Source organism: Prinia subflava, chromosome 12, assembly GCF_021018805.1.
Source record: "Prinia subflava isolate CZ2003 ecotype Zambia chromosome 12, Cam_Psub_1.2, whole genome shotgun sequence".
NCBI classification, from domain to species: domain Eukaryota; kingdom Metazoa; phylum Chordata; class Aves; order Passeriformes; family Cisticolidae; genus Prinia; species Prinia subflava.
This window is the reverse complement of record NC_086258.1, coordinates 8,516,374-8,533,757: the sequence shown is the minus strand read 5'-3', so window position 1 is coordinate 8,533,757 and position 17,384 is coordinate 8,516,374. Positions and strand designations below refer to the sequence as shown.

Here is a 17,384-nt window from a genome sequence, read left to right as displayed (position 1 = left end):
GCTCCCTGTGCTTGTCGTCACATGGAGAAGGTGGGGACAAGTCCCTGCAGCCCCAAGCCAGGTGTCACAACAGGGGACAGGAGCCCCTGGTGCCTCCAAAGGTGCTGCAAAGCTGGGTGCCCACGCTGCAGCTCCTGTTCTGCTCTCCAGGAGCCCTGGAGCTGGGATGGAGCCTCACCAGCGAGGCTGGGTGAAGCACTGCCCTCCTGCCTGGGGGGCACAGGCTGGGGACAAGGGCCCCCCCTGCCCCTCCATCACCAAACCCACCCCCTGCAAGAGCTCAGGGCTCAGCACCCCACATCCTCCTCCCTCAGCCCACACACAAAACCAAGAGGCTTCTTTATTTAAATAACCAAAGGTGTAATTTCCTTTCTTTTTTTTTTTTTCCTCGATTTTTTGTAAAGCACATAACATTCTCAGCCCAATTAAAAGTGAACAGCAGACAACTGCACACAGAGGCACTGCTCCCTCCTCCCAGGAGGAGTCAGACGTGGTTCCCTTCCCCAGGAGCCCTCCCAGGGCCCTCCTGGGTTGACCCTCTTTGACAGCCCTTTATCTGCCACTCTCACAAAGTGCTGGTTTGGTTCCCATCCTCCCACCCCGACCCTTCCCCTCCCCTGAGTCTGTACTGTAAGGCCCCTCCAATGAAGGCCCTGGCAGCTCCTTCCATGGAGCTCCCTCCCTGCCTTTCCCAGCTGAGGCTTTAGCCCCAAAACACCAGACAAACACAACTGCACCGCTGCAGGCTGCAGGAGCTGCGTGTGCTGGTTACCTGAGCAGCCCCAGGTGGATTATCCCAAGGTCCCCTGTGCCATGAACAGCAGAGCTAAAACTACAGGAACCCTGGACCTGACCCAGCCTCCGAGGGCATCGACATTCCACAGCTCCCGGGGAGGGATCCAGGAGCTCTGTTGGTCCCTCACCCCAAAGCACAGGGGAAATCCTTTTATCTGACTGGGAGAGGGGTTTATGTCCCCCAAAGAGGAACCTGAAGCCTTCCAAGCCTTCCCAGCCCCGTTGCAGCTGCAGCTCACCCACCCTGCGGCTCCGCAGGGGTTTTACAGGCCTTGGAGAGGCAGCTCCGCCTCGCAGATCAGCAGAGACACAGGCACCATCTTTCGGCCAGTGCTGACCATGACAAGTGACAAAACGAGCACGACAGAGCCCTTTGCCTCCGTCAGGGGCATTGCAGGCACCGGGATGTGACCAGGCTGAGCCGCCACCGCGGCAGGGAGCTGGCAGCAGTTTCCCAACGTGATGCTGTTGTGACACAAGGGCAGCTCAAGGGGACAGGCCCGTGAGTCCCACTGGCGTGTGGGAGCTCTCTGGGCTGTCCAGGGAGCACATCACAATCCTAGCGCTGCTGAAAAAGCCAAAATCTGGATTTTCAGCCAGTTCTCAGCCCTGTTTGAGCATCAAGGTTGTGCTGGTACAAACTGCTGCCTGGTGCTTTCCACCTGGGACAGCACAGGGCCAGCCCAGCATGAGCTGAGCCTGCAGGAACACAGGTGCAGGGACAGTCACACGAGGCAGAGCTCAGGTTCCAGGCAGGTTTTTGCTGTCACCCCGTGCCAGCTGCAAGAGCTGGGGAAACTCACCTCTCTGGTCATTGAGCCCTTTGGTTGCACAAATTTGATGCCTGAGAAATTCAGAAAAAGGAGACATGAGAAAATGAAGAGAAATCCACTCAAAGGGGAACCTTAGTGCTGGCTTGACACCCTGTGTGTGCCAGTCTGTGGTGCTCCCAAGAGTCAGAAATCACGGCAGAGGAGAAGAAGTTCCTTCAGTATTTGGCAAGAACAGACAAGTCCCTTCAGCCACCACCACACGGTGACACCACTGGAGAAGGCTCTAGGAGGAGTCCTTTGCCTCGCCTGGACGGCCTGACAGCCTGAAGAGGGTCTCCCTCATGGTGCTGAAGCATCTGTCAGTGAGGTCGGAGACATCGTCTGATGTCAGCCCTTTGGTCTCTATTGGAGGCAGAACCTCAACCTTGATTTTGCCTGGGGACAAGAGAGGAGCCTGTGAGAAACCCACAGGCCACAGAGGAGCTCTGTACTCTGCCCTGTTCCCCACCCTGGACAGCCCCAGCACAGCCCCCAGCCCCTGCCAGGGCTTCAGGCACCCACCCTGGGAGCACAGGCAGAGTTAGATCCCAGCTCCAACTGCTGTGGCACCCAGAATAATCCCCTGTACCCCAAACTGCCATCCCAGCCAGAGCCTGCCCAGAGCAGGAGGTGGTAACCAATTTTTAATGAAAACATCCCTCAATGTATTTAATTACAGCCCTTCCTGAGTTAACCCAGCCCAGGCTCTGGTGCCAAGTGCTTTGAACTGCCTCCAAACATCTCCCAGTGGGGCTCCTCCTGTTCCCCCAGCTCTGCTTCCCTCTCACACCCTTGTGAGCCAGATCTCCACACGGGACAACAGCAACCCCATCTCCAAGTGACCCTTTGTTACCTGATGTAAACAGCTTTGTCTTTGGGTTATAGAAGGTGGTGAAGGAGGAATACACCACAGGGATCACTGGGACCTTGGGGAAGGGAAGAAAAAGAGGAGTTACTGGCACTTCAGCAGCTCAGGGCAGGCCAGAGACAGGCAGCAAATCCCACACAGCAGAGCTGACCCGGCCTGGCTCTCAGGCACACAGTCCCACAAAGGCTGGAACAATCAGCAATCAAATGGAATCCAAACCACTCCCCAAAAACTCAAGGCACAGGGATACTCAAGGAACCAGGGCCATGTTCCACTCCAGCCTCAGCTCAGCACTGGCTTTTAGGGCTCCTTGACCCAAGTGAGGCTTCAAACCCCAGGTATTTTCTGTCCTGCAATCAAACACTGCAGGCTGCCTGTCCTGACAGGCCTTGCCTGCTGTACAGACACATGACTGGGGCAGGGTGGCTGCTCTGCTTTCAGTTTCTAAGAAAAGGAATCACCAGTTGTTATCAATTTCTCCTGAGGAAGCGTCAGACAGAAGCAGGGCCAGGAGGGCAGGCAGAGCTGTTGTTCCAGTGCTGCTAACACAGCCAGGATCTACAGCTGGTGACTCAGGGGGGTGTAGCAGAGGCAGGGACCAATTCTGTGTCATCCTTTCCTCCCAGCAGCTGCCAAACTCTGCCTTGGCTGCATCACCCAGGCAGGAATGGGGGTGGTACAGCACAGGCTACACCCTGGGCTTGGCCAAAGGAACCCAGTGAGAGAGCTGGCACCTCTTCCCTTTCCCAAAATCCCTGCTGTAACACCTCTCCTGGGGAAACCAGTTTCCCCTGAGGCCTCAAGTCATCCCAGTCTCTGGCACACTGCCCCAGCACTGTGCCCAGGCAGGCGCCCTGCTCCTGAGACAGCTCTGGTTGGATGAAGCTGTTTGCCTGCTCTCCCACTACCTGCTCACTAATGCTGTCATTTTGGAGAGAAAAGACACACCGAGAACTGGCATATGGCTGCCAGGGAGGCAGCAGCTATTTTCACACAGAGCAAGCCCAGATGTTGCTCTAAAGCACAAGAATTAACAATCCTGAATCACCACTACACCATTGCAGCCTGGGGGATTGAGGAATGAATCGACAGCTTTGGGCTTCCCCGGGAAAAAGCCCACTGGGCTCCCTGCCAGGAGTGAGCTCTGGGCTGCAGCCATGGCCCAGGAACCCCTGGGCACAGGCACTGCCCTGCCAGGAAAGCCTGGAGAGAGGGATCGAGTGTGCCTGTCCCTCACACTCCTCCCTCCAGAGGGGACCAGGGCTGAGGCAGGCAGGAGAGAGGACAAGGCAATTCTCCACTGTCTGCATCCCAGGGTCAGCTCATGCCCAGAGGGGATGGAAAAGGCTCTTGGCTGCTGCTGGGCAGCACTTCTGACACCAGTGGTTTACCTGAGTAGGTGTTACCTGGGAACACAGCTCATCTGAGAGCAAACAAAGCACACACTGCATGATCTGTGAGCAGTGCCACTGCAGAAGCACTCAGGGTCCCCACACAGAGGCAAAGCACCATTACCTGTGCCTGCACAGCGAGGTGAAACGCTCCCTTCTTGAACGGCAGGAAATCCCCAGTGCAGTTCCTCGTGCCCTCTGGGTATACCCACACCTTCACCTGCGCGTGGAGAGACAAGGCTCTGCTCCAGAAATCCACTGAGACACCAGCCAGCTCTGCCAAGAGCTGCAGGTGCCTGGAACTCCAGCTGAGCCAGCAGCAGGAGTGCCACAATGCCCCCGTGCCACCCCACCCAGCTCCACTCACGTTCTCAGCCACCATAGTCTTGGCCACCTCTGACATCACCATCTTGGCGCTGCTGGTGCTCTTCCTGTTGATGAAGATGACACCCCCGAGGTAGATGATGAGCCCCACGCTGCCCATGTACATCAGCTCCTTCTTGCCCACCTGGACACAGTTGTCGGGCAGGACCTCCATCAGCCCTAATGGGATTGGCAGAGGGCAAGACCCAGCAGTCACCCCCCCTGCCTGCACTCAGGAGGGACAAGGACAGGGCCACCAGGGACAGGCTGGTGCCTTGCTTCTGAGAGCAGGAGGCTTGGCTCACAGCAGAGATAGCGGGGCAGGGTGGCTGCAGGTGACAGCAGGACCCCCCAGAGGCAGCTCATTCCCCAGCCCCAGGGAACACCTCAAGGACAGCAGTGTCCAGGGTGCTGCACAGGTGTGGGACAGCTCAGAGGGACAGCAGACCCTTCCCACAAGCAGCACTGATGGGGAAGCTGCACCAGGGGAGGTACAAGCAGGACTTCTCCCAGTGGTGAGCAGGGGAAATGTTCTCTTCCCTCCCACCACCTCCTCACCCATCATGTCGAGGACGCTCTGATGGTTGGACACGATGACAGCAGGGCCCTCCACCTTGAAGTTCTCCAGTCCCTTCACCTCAAACCTCAGGCCAAAGAAATACTTGAAGGTCCTGACGAAAGCTCTGATGATTCTGTGGAAGAGAAAAGCTGTCAGCAGCAGGGCAGGAGCTGCTGTACCCAATGGGGGTGGAAGGAGACAAGAAGAGCTCTAGGACAGAGAACCTCCAGCCTTATTTGTGCTGTTCTCCACTCAAATGTCAGCCCTGCATGGTCCCACATGCTCCAGGAGTGCTGCTCATCTGCCCTGCTCAGTGCCATGGTTCTGGGCTGCCCTGGTGCTACCAGGCTCTTCCTCCTGCAAGCAGCAGGGCCCCACAAGTAGTTCAAACAATTCCCCCAGGAGCTGCCACTCCCCAGCACACCCAACACCCAAGGAAGGCTCTGCCAGCTCTGCTCCTTGCAGTGCTCAATGATAGAAACAAACCCGGGGTGCCCAAGGAAGGAGGGGAATGAAGGGGAGAAACGCCTCCCTGCACAAGGCAAGGATGCAGGCAGCAAACAGGATGCTCCCCACACGTCTTGGCAGATGCTGGGTGCCCCCAGGCAAACCCATGCTCAAGCTTCTGCCCTTCCCCAGTGGATCTACAGGTCTGACAGAGCTCCCAGCTTTTCCCAGCTGGGAGACTCCAGCAGCTCCACTCAGCCATGCCAACACTGGAGCACATTTCCATGCCCTTGTCAGCCCACGGAGGCAGGGCCCAGCTATGCCACCCCTGACCCGGGGACTTGGGGACTCTCCAGCTAGGCCAAAGGACACAGGCAGAAGCTGGCAGAACACAGGGGCTATTTTGGGCAAGGGAGCAGCCCTTTACCAGGACAGGTGGCAGAGGAGCCTGCACGTGAACAACACTCGCAGGCACAGTCACCAGCTTGGCTCTGCTCTCCCCTAAAGCTGATTCCAGAGCTGACCTGCTCTCCAGCAATCACCTGGATGTCCTGCCTCAGGGCCACCTTCTCCCTGGCAGACAGGGGATGGATGGAGCTTTCCTTCCTGCAGCAGGAGATTGGGGGACAGTGTCAGCTTTGTCCCCACCAAAGGGTCCAGCTTGGGAACTGCCATCCCCCTGAGAAGCATCTTTGTCACTCAGGTGGGAGGTGAGCACCTGGACAGGATCTCATCCTGGCTTGGCAGCAGCTCCTAGCATCTGCTCTCCAGAAGTCCCCACAAACTCTTAAGCCACAGGACTTCCCCCAGCTTTCTCCTACCCACAGCAAGGTTCACATCTCTGTGGGCTGTCCCCTGTGCAGACCACCCGAGCTGGCTGTGACACTGGAGTTCAGGCCAGGCCAGTGCCCCAAGGTGACACTGCTATCAGTGTCACTAAAGAGCCACACCCAGGGAAAGGCCACGGGGAGGTGCACGGAATGCAAAGCTCCCAAGCTCCACAGCCCTCTCCAAGGTTACAGGGGTGCAGGCCAGGTGAACAGACAGGGTCACAGGTGAGAAGGGGCAGGGTGACATGAACCACAGAGGTCATGGGGGATGCCAGCCCACCAGGGTGACCTAAATCACACTTCTCCTCCCTTCTGACTGCCAACCAAAAAAGAGGTCACTGCTCTGGAAGTCACAGTGCTCAGCGGCTGCTGGGAGAGGCTGGTTACTCATTACTCAAGAGCAACCATCCAGCTTCCTCCTGCCAGCCTGGGGACAGACTTTCCTTGCACAAGATGTGGCGTGAGACACTGAAAGAGGCAAAGGGGCAGAGCTCAGAGCAGGCAAAGAAGAATGGGGTGAGCAGCAGCCCTGCTGGGCTGGCCAGGTCACCCACAGGGTTAAAGGATGGATGTGAGTCCCCTCTGACCCCACAAGCAGCTCCTCAGCTGGAATCAACAATCCCAAAAGAGAGCTGTAAAACCAGTGCACTTATTGCCAGACACAAGGAGCACAAAAATGCCAGGGAATGGGACTTTTCAGTGCATCCCTAACAGTCTGAGTAGGAAAGCCAGCAGCCTCCAGAATCATGTGCTCTGCTCCACAGCCAGTCACAGAGGCTTGTTTAGGATACTCTGATTTTCAAGGACTACTGAAGTCTGCTTACCAGATTGGAAGCTCTTGCAAGATGTTTTACCACGGATAAACAGTTCTATCTCTATCAGACACCCTGGGTAATCTCCTCCAAGCCACACCAGCTTGACACTGGAGCCAGCAGCACAGTAAGAACGGGGTGTTCTGCGCCAGGCAACAACACCATTATCACTGTCTGTCCACCAGCACACGCTCTGCTCCAGCCCCCTTTCCCAAGCTGGAATAAGCAGCCTGGGATGTTGGAGAAAAAAGGAACTCACTGGATTCCCTCAGCCACGGACCTCCCAAGGGCTGGGATACATCACCAGGATCTTCAGCCAGTGCCACTACACAGAAACAACCAGCTTAAGTTACAGGAAAAGGGTGGTTCCTGCCAAAATTCAGTCCTGGGTTTCAACATGAGGAGTTATTCAATGCAAGTTCTTGATCCCAAATAATTCCCTGAGGTTTACAGAAAATTTAGAGGGTTTACTTTTTGGGGGAATAAAAAGATAGTGTCTCCATCACTGACATCATAAATTCTCCCAGCTGCAGAGCTGGTTGAACGTTGGAAAGCTGCTTCTGAGTGAGCCAAGGCAACCAAAGCTGGAGAGAGAGCCAGGCTGGAGATCTCAGGGCAGACTGCCTGGGACCATGGCACCAGCTGGGACTGGCACAGCCCTCAAGGCAGCACAGCAGTGCCCTGTGCCCGCTCCCTCTGCCCTGAATCCTACGTGTGAAAGCCACACTGCAAAGCAAAGTCCAGCTCCACCTGCTGAGATGCTGCCAACCTTTGATCCTAAAGGATGTGTTAAGGCTCTCCTTTCCCCTGCATCCATATAACATGGTCAGCACAGGTAAAAAGCTGCCTAGGGGAGAGCAAAACCAGGAAATGAGCTGTCCTGTGCTGCCAGCAGAAGTGCCAGCTCTGCCCTTAGAATGCACCTTGGCATGGAGAGGAGGTGCTGGATGACAGCAGCCCCTTGGCCCTTGCCACAGATGTCCTGTCAGGGGACACAGGGCCTGACAGCAGCTGCAGGAGAGCTGTGCCCTGGCAGCACATGGCACACAGCCTGCCAGCCCCAGCTCCTGGTGCAGGAAACACCCCAAACACAACCACCCGACTGTCAGGATCCAAAGGGACCTTCTAGACATCAGCTTCATCTGCCAAGGCAGGGTCACCCAGCGACACAGGTGCGTTTGGAATGTCTCCAGACAGGTAGTTCCTCACACTCCTCGGGCAGCCTGCTCCAGTGCTCTGCCACTCTCAACACACACTGCTCTCCTGCTAAAAAAGCCACCACCGCCACCTTCCAGGCGATTCATCCCCAAGCGTGCCTTGGCACAGGGCTCTGCCACGGGCCCCCCATGAGCCTAGAGGGGACCCCCGAGGTTACACTGCCACCGATGTGACACCACCACCACCCCAGGGGCTCCGGGCAGCGGCGGGGGGGTGACACCGCTGTCCCCAGCGCCCTTTCCCCCGGTGCCCCCTCACCTCATGTTCTTGACGGTGCGGCCGCCGTTGATCAGCAGGCAGGCGGCGGCCGCCAGCGCCGACGACACCAGGCACAGCACGCAGTAAAAGCCGATACGCAGCGCGAAGTTGACGGTGGGGCTGAGCTCCATGAGGACGTGGAGCAGCAGCAGCACGGCCGTGCCCCATAGCAGCCAGCCCAGCTCCATGACGGCTCCACCCGGACCAGCCGCTACTGCCGCCTTCTCCCCGGGCAGCCCGCGCTGAGCCCGCCTTATGTGGGCGGCCCGGCCCGCCCCGCCGCTCGTTCAGCGGGGCGGGACGGGCGCGCCGGGAATGTTCCCTGTGGAGCGGGGATTCCTGAGGCGGCTGGGCGGGCCTGGGTGGCCACGGCGAAGGGAGGGAGGGTGTTGGTCCCCTGGTGGAGCGCTGTGGCGGTTTGGTTGCTTCACGGAGCCCTGTGGAAGTTTGGAACCGTCATGGAAGCATGTGGGGTTTAGGGACCCGCATGGAGCCCTTGTGAAGTCTGGTGGGGTTTGGTCCTCTCATGGAGCCCAGTGGGGGATTTGGGAATTCCCTCTGGGAATTTTGTCCCTTCACGGAACCCTGTGGGGGTTTGGTCCCCTCATGGAGCCGAGTGGGGGCTTTGGGAATTCCCTCTGGGAATTTTGTCCTTTCATGGAACCCTGTGGGGGTTTGGTCCCCTCATGGAGCCCAGTGGGGGATTTGGGAATTCGCTCTGGGAATTTTGTCCCTTCATGGAACCCTGTGGGGGTTTGGTCCCCTCATGGAGCCCAGTGGGGGCTTTGGGAATTCCCTCTGGGAATTTTGTCCCTTCATGGAACCCTGTGGGGGATTAGATCCCCTCATGGAGTGCTGTGAGCCTTTGGGACCCTCATGGTGCCATGTGGGGAGGTTTAACTGCCTGTGTGGTGCCGTGGAAAGGCTTTGGGATTGTCCATGCTGTGAAGATTTTGTGTCCCTCAGGGCACCAGGAGAGGTTTGGGGACCCTCATGGACCCTCGCTCACCTTCTCCGCAGGTGCTTGATGCTGGTTTTCCCTTGGCACAAATCCTGCTCAGGATGGAGTTTTCCCTGCTGGTGCTTGGGTTAGGACAGGATCAAGCCCTGAAGCTCTGTGGGTACAAAGCTGATATGGGAGATGAAAGCGTCTGCTGGAACCAACACAAACCATTCATTGACCTCGGCTGGTTTTGCAACACTTTTTATAGCGAAACACAAGTCCTGTGAGTCTCCGTGGAGACTCCACTGGGGTAAGATGTGACCCTGTGGTTCTGAGCATCCCCTTGGTGTCTACAGCTTTGCAGCTCCTGGAAAAATCAAGGAAATGCATTATCCCTGTTAAAATAACTGTTGTTCCCTCAGTTGTCCTTGGATTCACCAACAGAGGTTGCGTGCTGTTCCCAAACGGGCTGGCACCCGGAAAGGGAGGACTCACTGCACTTTCCCTGTCCCACAGCAGCTTTTAGGGCTGGGAGCAGGAGACAAAATCCTTCTCTCCAGAGAGCTCCTGGCCAGCACTCCCCACGGCTGCCAGGCAATGACATCTCAGAGCTGGTCTCATGATTGCAGCTCATGCCACAAAGAGCCCTTATTGTATTAGCATCTCCACACAGCATTAGATTAATCCCCGCTGCCTGTGTCGTGTGGGCTGTTCAGGGAGCCTGGCTCCAGCGCCGTGCCAGCCAACATATGCCTGGGAAGTCACCGAGACCTTTGCAGCTGAGCAGATGCTGGGCCCGGAGCGATTCTGCGTTATCCCCATGACTTTTCACTGTTGTTGACACGGAAAGAAAGTCCCTGGTGATCTGTCACCGGGCCGATCCACGGAGCTCATAAACGCTGGCTGACGTTGGGAATCTGAAATGTAAATTCCGGCAGGGCCGCGGTGCCAGCGGCAAGCGCGGTGAGCAGATCCGGCATGGCGGGGTTGGTGCAAGGCTCCACGTGTGGGCTCCTGGAGGAGCTTGGCTGCCATCCCCTTCTCCCCACGCTCTCCAGCGCGTTATCTGGAGTAATGCAAATGAAACATTTAATATTAGTCTGTAGCTCAAGGAAGGGGAGCGCTTTCTGATGCCAGATTAGAAGCCAGACATGGGCCTGCCTGCGAGCAAGCAGAGCTGTCATGCTGAGTTATTTCATAAGGCAGGCGGTGGTGCTGCCAGATGACGACAGCCTGTGCGTTAACATTTTCATAACAAACTGCCTGATGGAAGAGGCTCGAGAACCTCTGCCTGCTGTGCAACACGAGGATCACCCCATCACCCGGAAACATGGCCATTTTGGGGACAGAGGCAAAGGTGACCCCATCCCTGTCCTCCCAACCTTCAGCAGCCAGGATGAAGCAGTTCCAAATTCTCAGAAAACCCTGGTTTGCTAGATTGTGCTGTGTGTTTTGCATATTTAAACAACTGACTGGATTATTTAAACATGGTAGAAGGATACCCTGAAGGCAGTGTAGCTGAGCAGAATCCCTGGCAGGAACAAGAACCCATCAAGTGCCAAGCAGAGGGGTCCACGCAGCATCACTGCTGGTGGGATTTCTGTGCCTGGATCCATGAAGAGCCATGAAGCCCAAAGCATTACCCTTGTCTTACATTAATCTGGCTGTGTTCTTTTATCTTTTATTTGCCTAAATTTATTGCTTCCCTTGGCAACAACATGTGACCTCCCTGCGGATGACTAGCTTCTGACTGGAAAAGAAACAGAGCCAGGGAGAATATCTCCCACATATGGAGAAGAGAAGAGGGAAAATACTCAGAGGGGTAGGAAAGAAGGAGGAATGTGTCCATCTCCTGACTGTGCAGGTTGTAGAGCAGCAGGAGGCTCGAGGCTGGGTGGGTGGGTGTTCAGCAGGACCCTCTGGAGATGCCGGTGTGCTGAAGGAAAGCTGGATTTGTGGAGAATCTCACTCGAGCTGCCTCACCCTGCCTCTGGCCTTGGCTTCCCCCAGTGCCTCTGGCAGCTCGTCGGCCTTCTTCCCTTTGCCTCCTGCCAAGGGCCGTGTGTTGAAAGCAGCAGCTGGGTTTGGTGACATTAAAGTGAGGGGGAGGAGGAAGCAACCGGCCAAACATCCTCGTTCGTGGCCTTTTTGTGGCATGTGTGTGTGAGCCCTCACAGGAAGGGCTGACAGCACGAAGCCATGGGCTGTGCAAACTCCTTGATACCGATCCCTTGTGCTGGGTGCTGCACAGCAGCCTCCATTGTCAGGGGCTTGGGGACAATCAGGTAATCCACACATGTGCTATAACTCCTTCCAGACCCCTGTCAGTCCGTCCATCCATCCATCCATCCATCATCCATCCACATCCGGACACTATCTGTCCTCCTCCCTCCTCACCTCTCTGAATTAGCAGCTGGCTTTGGGAGATGTGTCAGAGCCCGGTGTCACTGTGTGTCACCTCTGTGTGTCTCAGGGTACACAGGACAGCCCAGCATCACAGCTCTGATGTGTTTACCCTCTGTAGCACTCCCACACGGGCAGGGCTGCAGGCTGGGAGCCTCAACCTTGTTTGCATCCATCAGCAAGGCTGCCCCAAGGGCTGACATCACTGGCTGGCATCAATTTTCCTGGAAGTGTTGCCCTGGCAAGGACAGCGAAGAGGTTTGCCCTGGTTGGGAACACCACAGTCTGCTTGGTGAGGATAGTGCGAAGAGCAGTTTGTGCAAAGGATGTGGGTGAATCTCATTTCCCTGTCACCTAAAAGGCCACATGGGAGGTGAAACTTTCCTGCTGCTCCTTGTGTGGGCAGCAGGGAAGCTCCTAGTGAGCCCACAGTGGCAGGGGCAGGGCTTCAGCCTGACCCTCAGCCTCCACGCTGGCTCCATGGCCACGCTGCCTGCGGTTGCTGGGCTCCTCGGTAATCACACGTCAGCGCTCTGGTGACAGCAGAGTAAACACTCGGGGAGGAACCGCCTGGTGACTCAGCGTGCTTTCAAAGCCAGCGCTGCAGTTCCCCGCTCGCAACAGAGCCTTGCACAAGGACCAGAAGCATGAGATTGCTAAACTGCCCGAGCCTCGGCAGGCACAGCCTCCTCTGGCCACTGGAAAGGCAAAGAGCCCAAGGGACTTTGGCTCTGGGAAGAGGCAATTAAGAGAGAAACGTGTTTTAAAGTGCTGTTAAATAATCTGAACCTTCCTTCCTGTAACCTTTACTCACCTACAAGTAACTCTATTGAAAAAGTAAGACATCATCTGCTGGGACTTTCACCCCAGCCAGGTGTGGATTTAAATCCATGCAGGACACAAGGCGGGATGCTGATCCACACAGAAATGCCACACCAGCACTCCACAGAGTGCCAGGGCTACCAGAGAGGCTGGAGATTGGTGTTTGCAGAGCCAGTGCTCACCGGGCAAGGACTGCAGCTGGGCTTAGCACACCACCAAGGCCCCCAGCACTGGCTTTTATTTTTTTCTCCAGGTAGACTTTGCCAAAAACAGGAGGTAGCAAAAGCACGAGACTTCCAGATCTTACTGTTGCATTTACATTTGTAACCACAGGCTGGAAATCCCCCTGCACGTCATGGTCTCTGCACCATGCTCAGAAATGAGAGTGTGCCCAGTACAGAACATCTTGTCTGGCTGCAGCTCTTGAGCTCTTTCAGGCACAAGGATGTAAAATTGGAATCGCTATTTTTTTTTTTCCAAGTTGCAATATGATTAGGCTTTCTCCTAAATGTCATGCGTAAATAAAGGAAATCAAATTGTTTCTGATGGATTTTGTGTTTTTGAAAGGGGCTGGGTGGTTGACCTGGAGACTGATGGACTGAGCAGGGAAGGCAGAGCTGTGAGCCAAGGGCTTCTCTTGATGGACAACCTGGGACTGGATTTGTTGCATCTCCCGTGTCAGAGCTTCTCAGCTCGGGAGCCCCTGCTCATCATCAGCATAATGAGCCCACTTGGGCTGGGTTCTCCTAACGAGGCACTCCTGGGCTGGGTTCCCATAAAGAGTCCCACTGGACTGGTCTGGATTCAGCCGGTGGTGCTGAGCCCTGGGTGTGTCTCCAGGGTTGGACTGCCAGGTGTGTATGGGCTGTGTGTGCCCCACCTGTGCAACCTGAGCCAGCAATCCCCTGCTGCAGCCCTTGGTCCCTGTGCTGGGGATGTGTGGCTGTAATTACAGGAACTGGGAAGATCCTGTTTCCCTGGGGATCTGCAGTACTGATCTGCAGAGTGGGACACTGGGGCTCTGGGAGTCGAGGCAAGGTGTGCCCAGAAAGGGACACTGATTTCCACTGGAATCTCCATCTCTGCCTCCTGTGGGACATTTTCCTTACTCTGAAGTATCCCACGGCACTTTCTGGGTGCTGGCCCTGTTGGCTGAGCCGTGCTCTCTCCCCGGGCTGAGTGTGGCATTGCTGGGTTCTCAGACCTGCCAGCGCTGTGCCACAGGGTGTGCCAGCGCTGTGCCACACAGCAGGACCAAAGGGCCTTTGGGCCAAGTCCAGGTGTCCATTAAACATCATTCCTGTGTCACAGGGCTGCTCCTGGAGCTGAGCTCCCCCATGGACAGATGCAGCACCACCCCAGATAGCCCCAAGGCTGCTGGTTGCTCTGCCAGAACCATCTTTGGAGATTATCCCATCCTCCTGCTCCTGAGCTGGTCTCCTGCCCCCTTCTCTGCCTCTCCAAGGTAAAACAGGCTCCAGCACCTGCACAGACCCTTGCTGGGGCTGAGCACAGGAGCTGCTGGAGAAGAAAAAGGCGTGTTGCCACCAGTGGAAATGTACTGACGCCGTTGGGCAGGGCGGGAGGGAGCGGAGCAGCCCGGGGTGCTTTCAGCACAAAGACCGTTTTTCTTGTGAACAACTCCAGTCTTGCCACAGGAATGAATTTGGGCTGGGGCTGAGCTCACACAGGGCTGGATCCTGGAACAGGCTGCTGGGATTGGCTGCACCACAGCCAGGCAGCAGCTTTGTTTAGTGGAAGCACAACGTGAAAACAGCGCCCAGGTCTTTGGGTGTGTGAAATCTCCTCCTGAGGTGCCTGTGTGAGAACAGAGGGTCTGGGCGATTGCTGGGTAGGATGCTAGGGTAGCTGGAACTGGATGCCACAAACTCCCCAGGTGCTGCCCTCTCATTGCACAGCCCTGCTGGAGCTGCCAGTGTGTTGCAACTGGCTCAGGATCTCCTCCAAATGCTGGAGTCCAACACAAGGTGAATTCTTTTCCTGGCACACCTCCCTGGAAATAAACCACGCACACCTCAGCGGGCTAAAATCCACACGGGGAATATGTCTGCGTGAAACAAACAGTTGCTCTTTCTCTGTTTCCTCTGTTATTGACTAATGCCTCTTAATGACTCTAACCTCAAAAAGTCTTGTAGTTGCCGCCTGTCACAGAAGATCAATGGAGCAGCATTAGTAGGAGATAGAGGCAAACTGTCCCGAGTGAGCTCTCTGCTGAGGCCAATCTGGAAGCAGCACAATCAATAGTTCAGCATGACCTCTCCTTCTTGCTTGCTTTTTTTCTCTTTGAGCTGGTTGGGCAATAAAGTCTGCTCTGAGCTTTCACCAGCACTAGATTATAACTATCCAAATTGATCTGATATGTAAAGGATAAAAGGGCCTCTTAAGCCAGCTGTCTGCACTGGCAAAACTCAAGTGGCTGAGCAGACAGGGTCAGACCCTCATTAATTCCTGGATGCTTGGGACCCTGCTCATGCCATGCATGAAAGCTGGACCACAGTGCTGGAGGGAGTCAATTAGTCATGACAAATCCAATCTGACTTCTCCCCAGAGCTTTCCCAGTCAGCTGCCTGTGCTGCTGGTGCCTTTTCATGAAACCACCATGCCCTGTCCCCCCCGTGCTCTTTTTGTGATACCTCCTTGTTTCTCTTATTTCCCTTTCTCCAGGGAGAAATTGTGCTGAGGAGGGGGAGCCCTTTGTTGATTCACATGCCGGGAGATGCTGCAGTGAGCAGATGTGTCCCAGGTGAAGCGTGAGGTCCCTGGGCAGAGGAGGTTATGGGGGGGTTCTCCTTTGGTCACACAGCCAAAGGAAAACCTTCTTGAAAACCTTCTGCACATCAACCCTCCAAACTGCAGCCTTTCTCCTCACTGAAGCTGATAAACAGGGAGTGTCTGGAAGATGAAGGTTGACTTAAAAACTGTGTCCAGAGCTGCTCGTCCCACCTGTGCATCCCTGTATCTTCTGAGGCCAGCTGAGCCCCCTGCTTGCTCCAAGGAATGTCTCCCTGGCCAAGCCTGACTTTGGGAGCCAAAAGCCCATGGTGAAAGCCGTGCCCTGGCTCTCGTGTGGAGGGGCTGGGGGCTGGCAGGGGCTGCCCTGGGCACTGGTGAGGGAGGAATCCCTGGTCTGTGTCTCCCAGAGCAAGACCTGATGATGAATAACTCCATAATCCAAGCCAGTGCAGGGATCTGCTTGCTCAGCCCCCTTCTCCGAGCTCCTTTGCAAGCTCCCTTTCCTCCTTGGCTGGGAAGCGCCCACGGTTGGCACAGGATGGAAATCCCAATGAGAGGAGCTCCCCTTCCAGAGCCAGCACCGCAGGGCTCCCAGCCACAGCCACCACCCTTTGCCTTTAACCCCAGCACTGCCTGCAGAGCCCTTGAGCTTCCCTCTCCTCCAGCTCACAGTTCAGGGCCAGGGACATCGCTGGTGTGTCCCAAACCCAGGAGGATGGTGGTGAATGAAGGGTGAGACCCCCAAACAGTTCCCAGCAAGCCAGGAGCTCTGTGGGGGCTGCAATCCTGGCCCAAAGCATCCAACGAGCCCCAGCACCCCCATTCAACCCCCCCTTAACTTCATAGTTCCTAATTACAAGTAGCAGGGATTTGGAGAGGAAGCGGAGGGGGCGAGCACAGGACAGATTGGAGGGAAGATTGTGCTGGGGGTGGCAGGGCTGTCAAGCCAGAAACACAAGAGCTGATTAGCATTTCTAATTATAACCGCTGCGCTCAGCCCGGCAGGACCCGGCAGGCAGCAGAGGCAGCTGACGGGCTGTGCAGAGCCAGCTGTGGATGCCACGCAGGAAGCGCGGGCGATCAGCCTCAAATCCTTCAAAGATGCACAGAAAAGAGCATTAAAGCCTGGATCCATCATCTCCGGAGCTGTGGTGCTGCCTGGGAATGCCGGGTGCCACCGCAGCCTGCCCGGGGCAGAAATCCCTCTGGTTTGTGGCCGTGGGGCTGATCTGATGGCAGAGGTGAGGGGTGACCATGTGTCCCTGTTTTGGTTCAGGGTCCTGCACCCCACTGCTGAGCAGCAGCTCTGGACACTGCAGGTGATGGCATTGGGCTGTCCCCAGCTGTCACCCAACTCTGACATCCCACCCAGAGGAAGGTGGGCAGCACAGGGGGGATGAGGGGCTCTGCTCACAAATCAGGGCTGCTCTGCACTGCTGTTAGCTGGCTGGAGATCATTTACTCATTATCATTTAGCCAGGTAAATAAAATATTACGGGCCAGCAAATGATCTCTCCAGGGCTGTGGCTGCCTCCCGTGTCCCGAGGGCACGGTGCTCTTGGGAACATGCCCACAGAGCCACCGCCTGGCAGGGAAGTGATCACAGGCCAGCGTGCGGCACGCTGCGGGCTTAGCTGGGATTAACAGGGCTTTGACCAGGAGAAACTGAAGCGACTTAATCAAGGCAGTGAGTGAAAGAATTCCCAGGGAGGAGATGAGCGTTGACTGATCCCGACATCTTCGGGATGCTGACAGCGCCTGTGGGACCATTTTCCTCACCTTGGAGCTGCTCAGCTCTGGTGCCTGCCTGATGCTGGAGCCCATCCTGGCAGTGCCAGGGGAATTTTGGGGAGGGGAGAGATCCCTTGCAGCCCAGGGAGTGCATCCCTGGTGCCTGGGATAGAAACCGGAGATGGGCACCATGGGGAGAGATCTCGCTTCCCTTTGCATTGAATATAAGGTATCATCATCACACCTGCAGAATTTTTATTACTCTTTTGATTGGATTAATTAATCATTCAGTGATAACTGCTCATTATGCATTCTAACAATCAATACTAATCACTTAATTACTTGGCATATTAGAGCTTGGGATGGTCTGCTCATTCC

General features: G+C 56.0%; 1 protein-coding gene across 1 annotated transcript; it reads right to left on the bottom strand.

Annotated features, from left to right (window-relative positions):
* Positions 1-336: 336 nt before the first annotated feature.
* AGPAT2 (1-acylglycerol-3-phosphate O-acyltransferase 2) lies at positions 337-8,611 on the bottom strand. Its single transcript, XM_063410235.1, has 6 exons — positions 8,354-8,611; positions 4,788-4,921; positions 4,234-4,409; positions 3,991-4,086; positions 2,461-2,533; positions 337-2,003 (listed from the first exon to the last, which is right to left on the bottom strand). Exons 1-6 carry the CDS (start codon positions 8,539-8,541, stop codon positions 1,852-1,854), a joined length of 819 nt encoding a protein of 272 aa, XP_063266305.1. The 5' UTR covers positions 8,542-8,611; the 3' UTR covers positions 337-1,851.
* Between the last annotated feature and the right edge of the window lie 8,773 nt (positions 8,612-17,384).

Excerpts from the sequence above, each read along its gene's own strand:
- AGPAT2 (XM_063410235.1), bottom strand. The coding sequence starts at position 8,541 with ATGGAGCTGGGCTGGCTGCTATGGGGCACGGCCGTGCTGCTGCTGCTC. Across the intron at positions 4,410-4,787 it reads GAGCGTCCTCGACATGATGG|GGCTGATGGAGGTCCTGCCC; the intron begins GTGAGGAGGTGG and ends CAATCCCATTAG. Across the intron at positions 4,087-4,233 it reads AGACTATGGTGGCTGAGAAC|GTGAAGGTGTGGGTATACCC; the intron begins GTGAGTGGAGCT and ends CTCCACGCGCAG.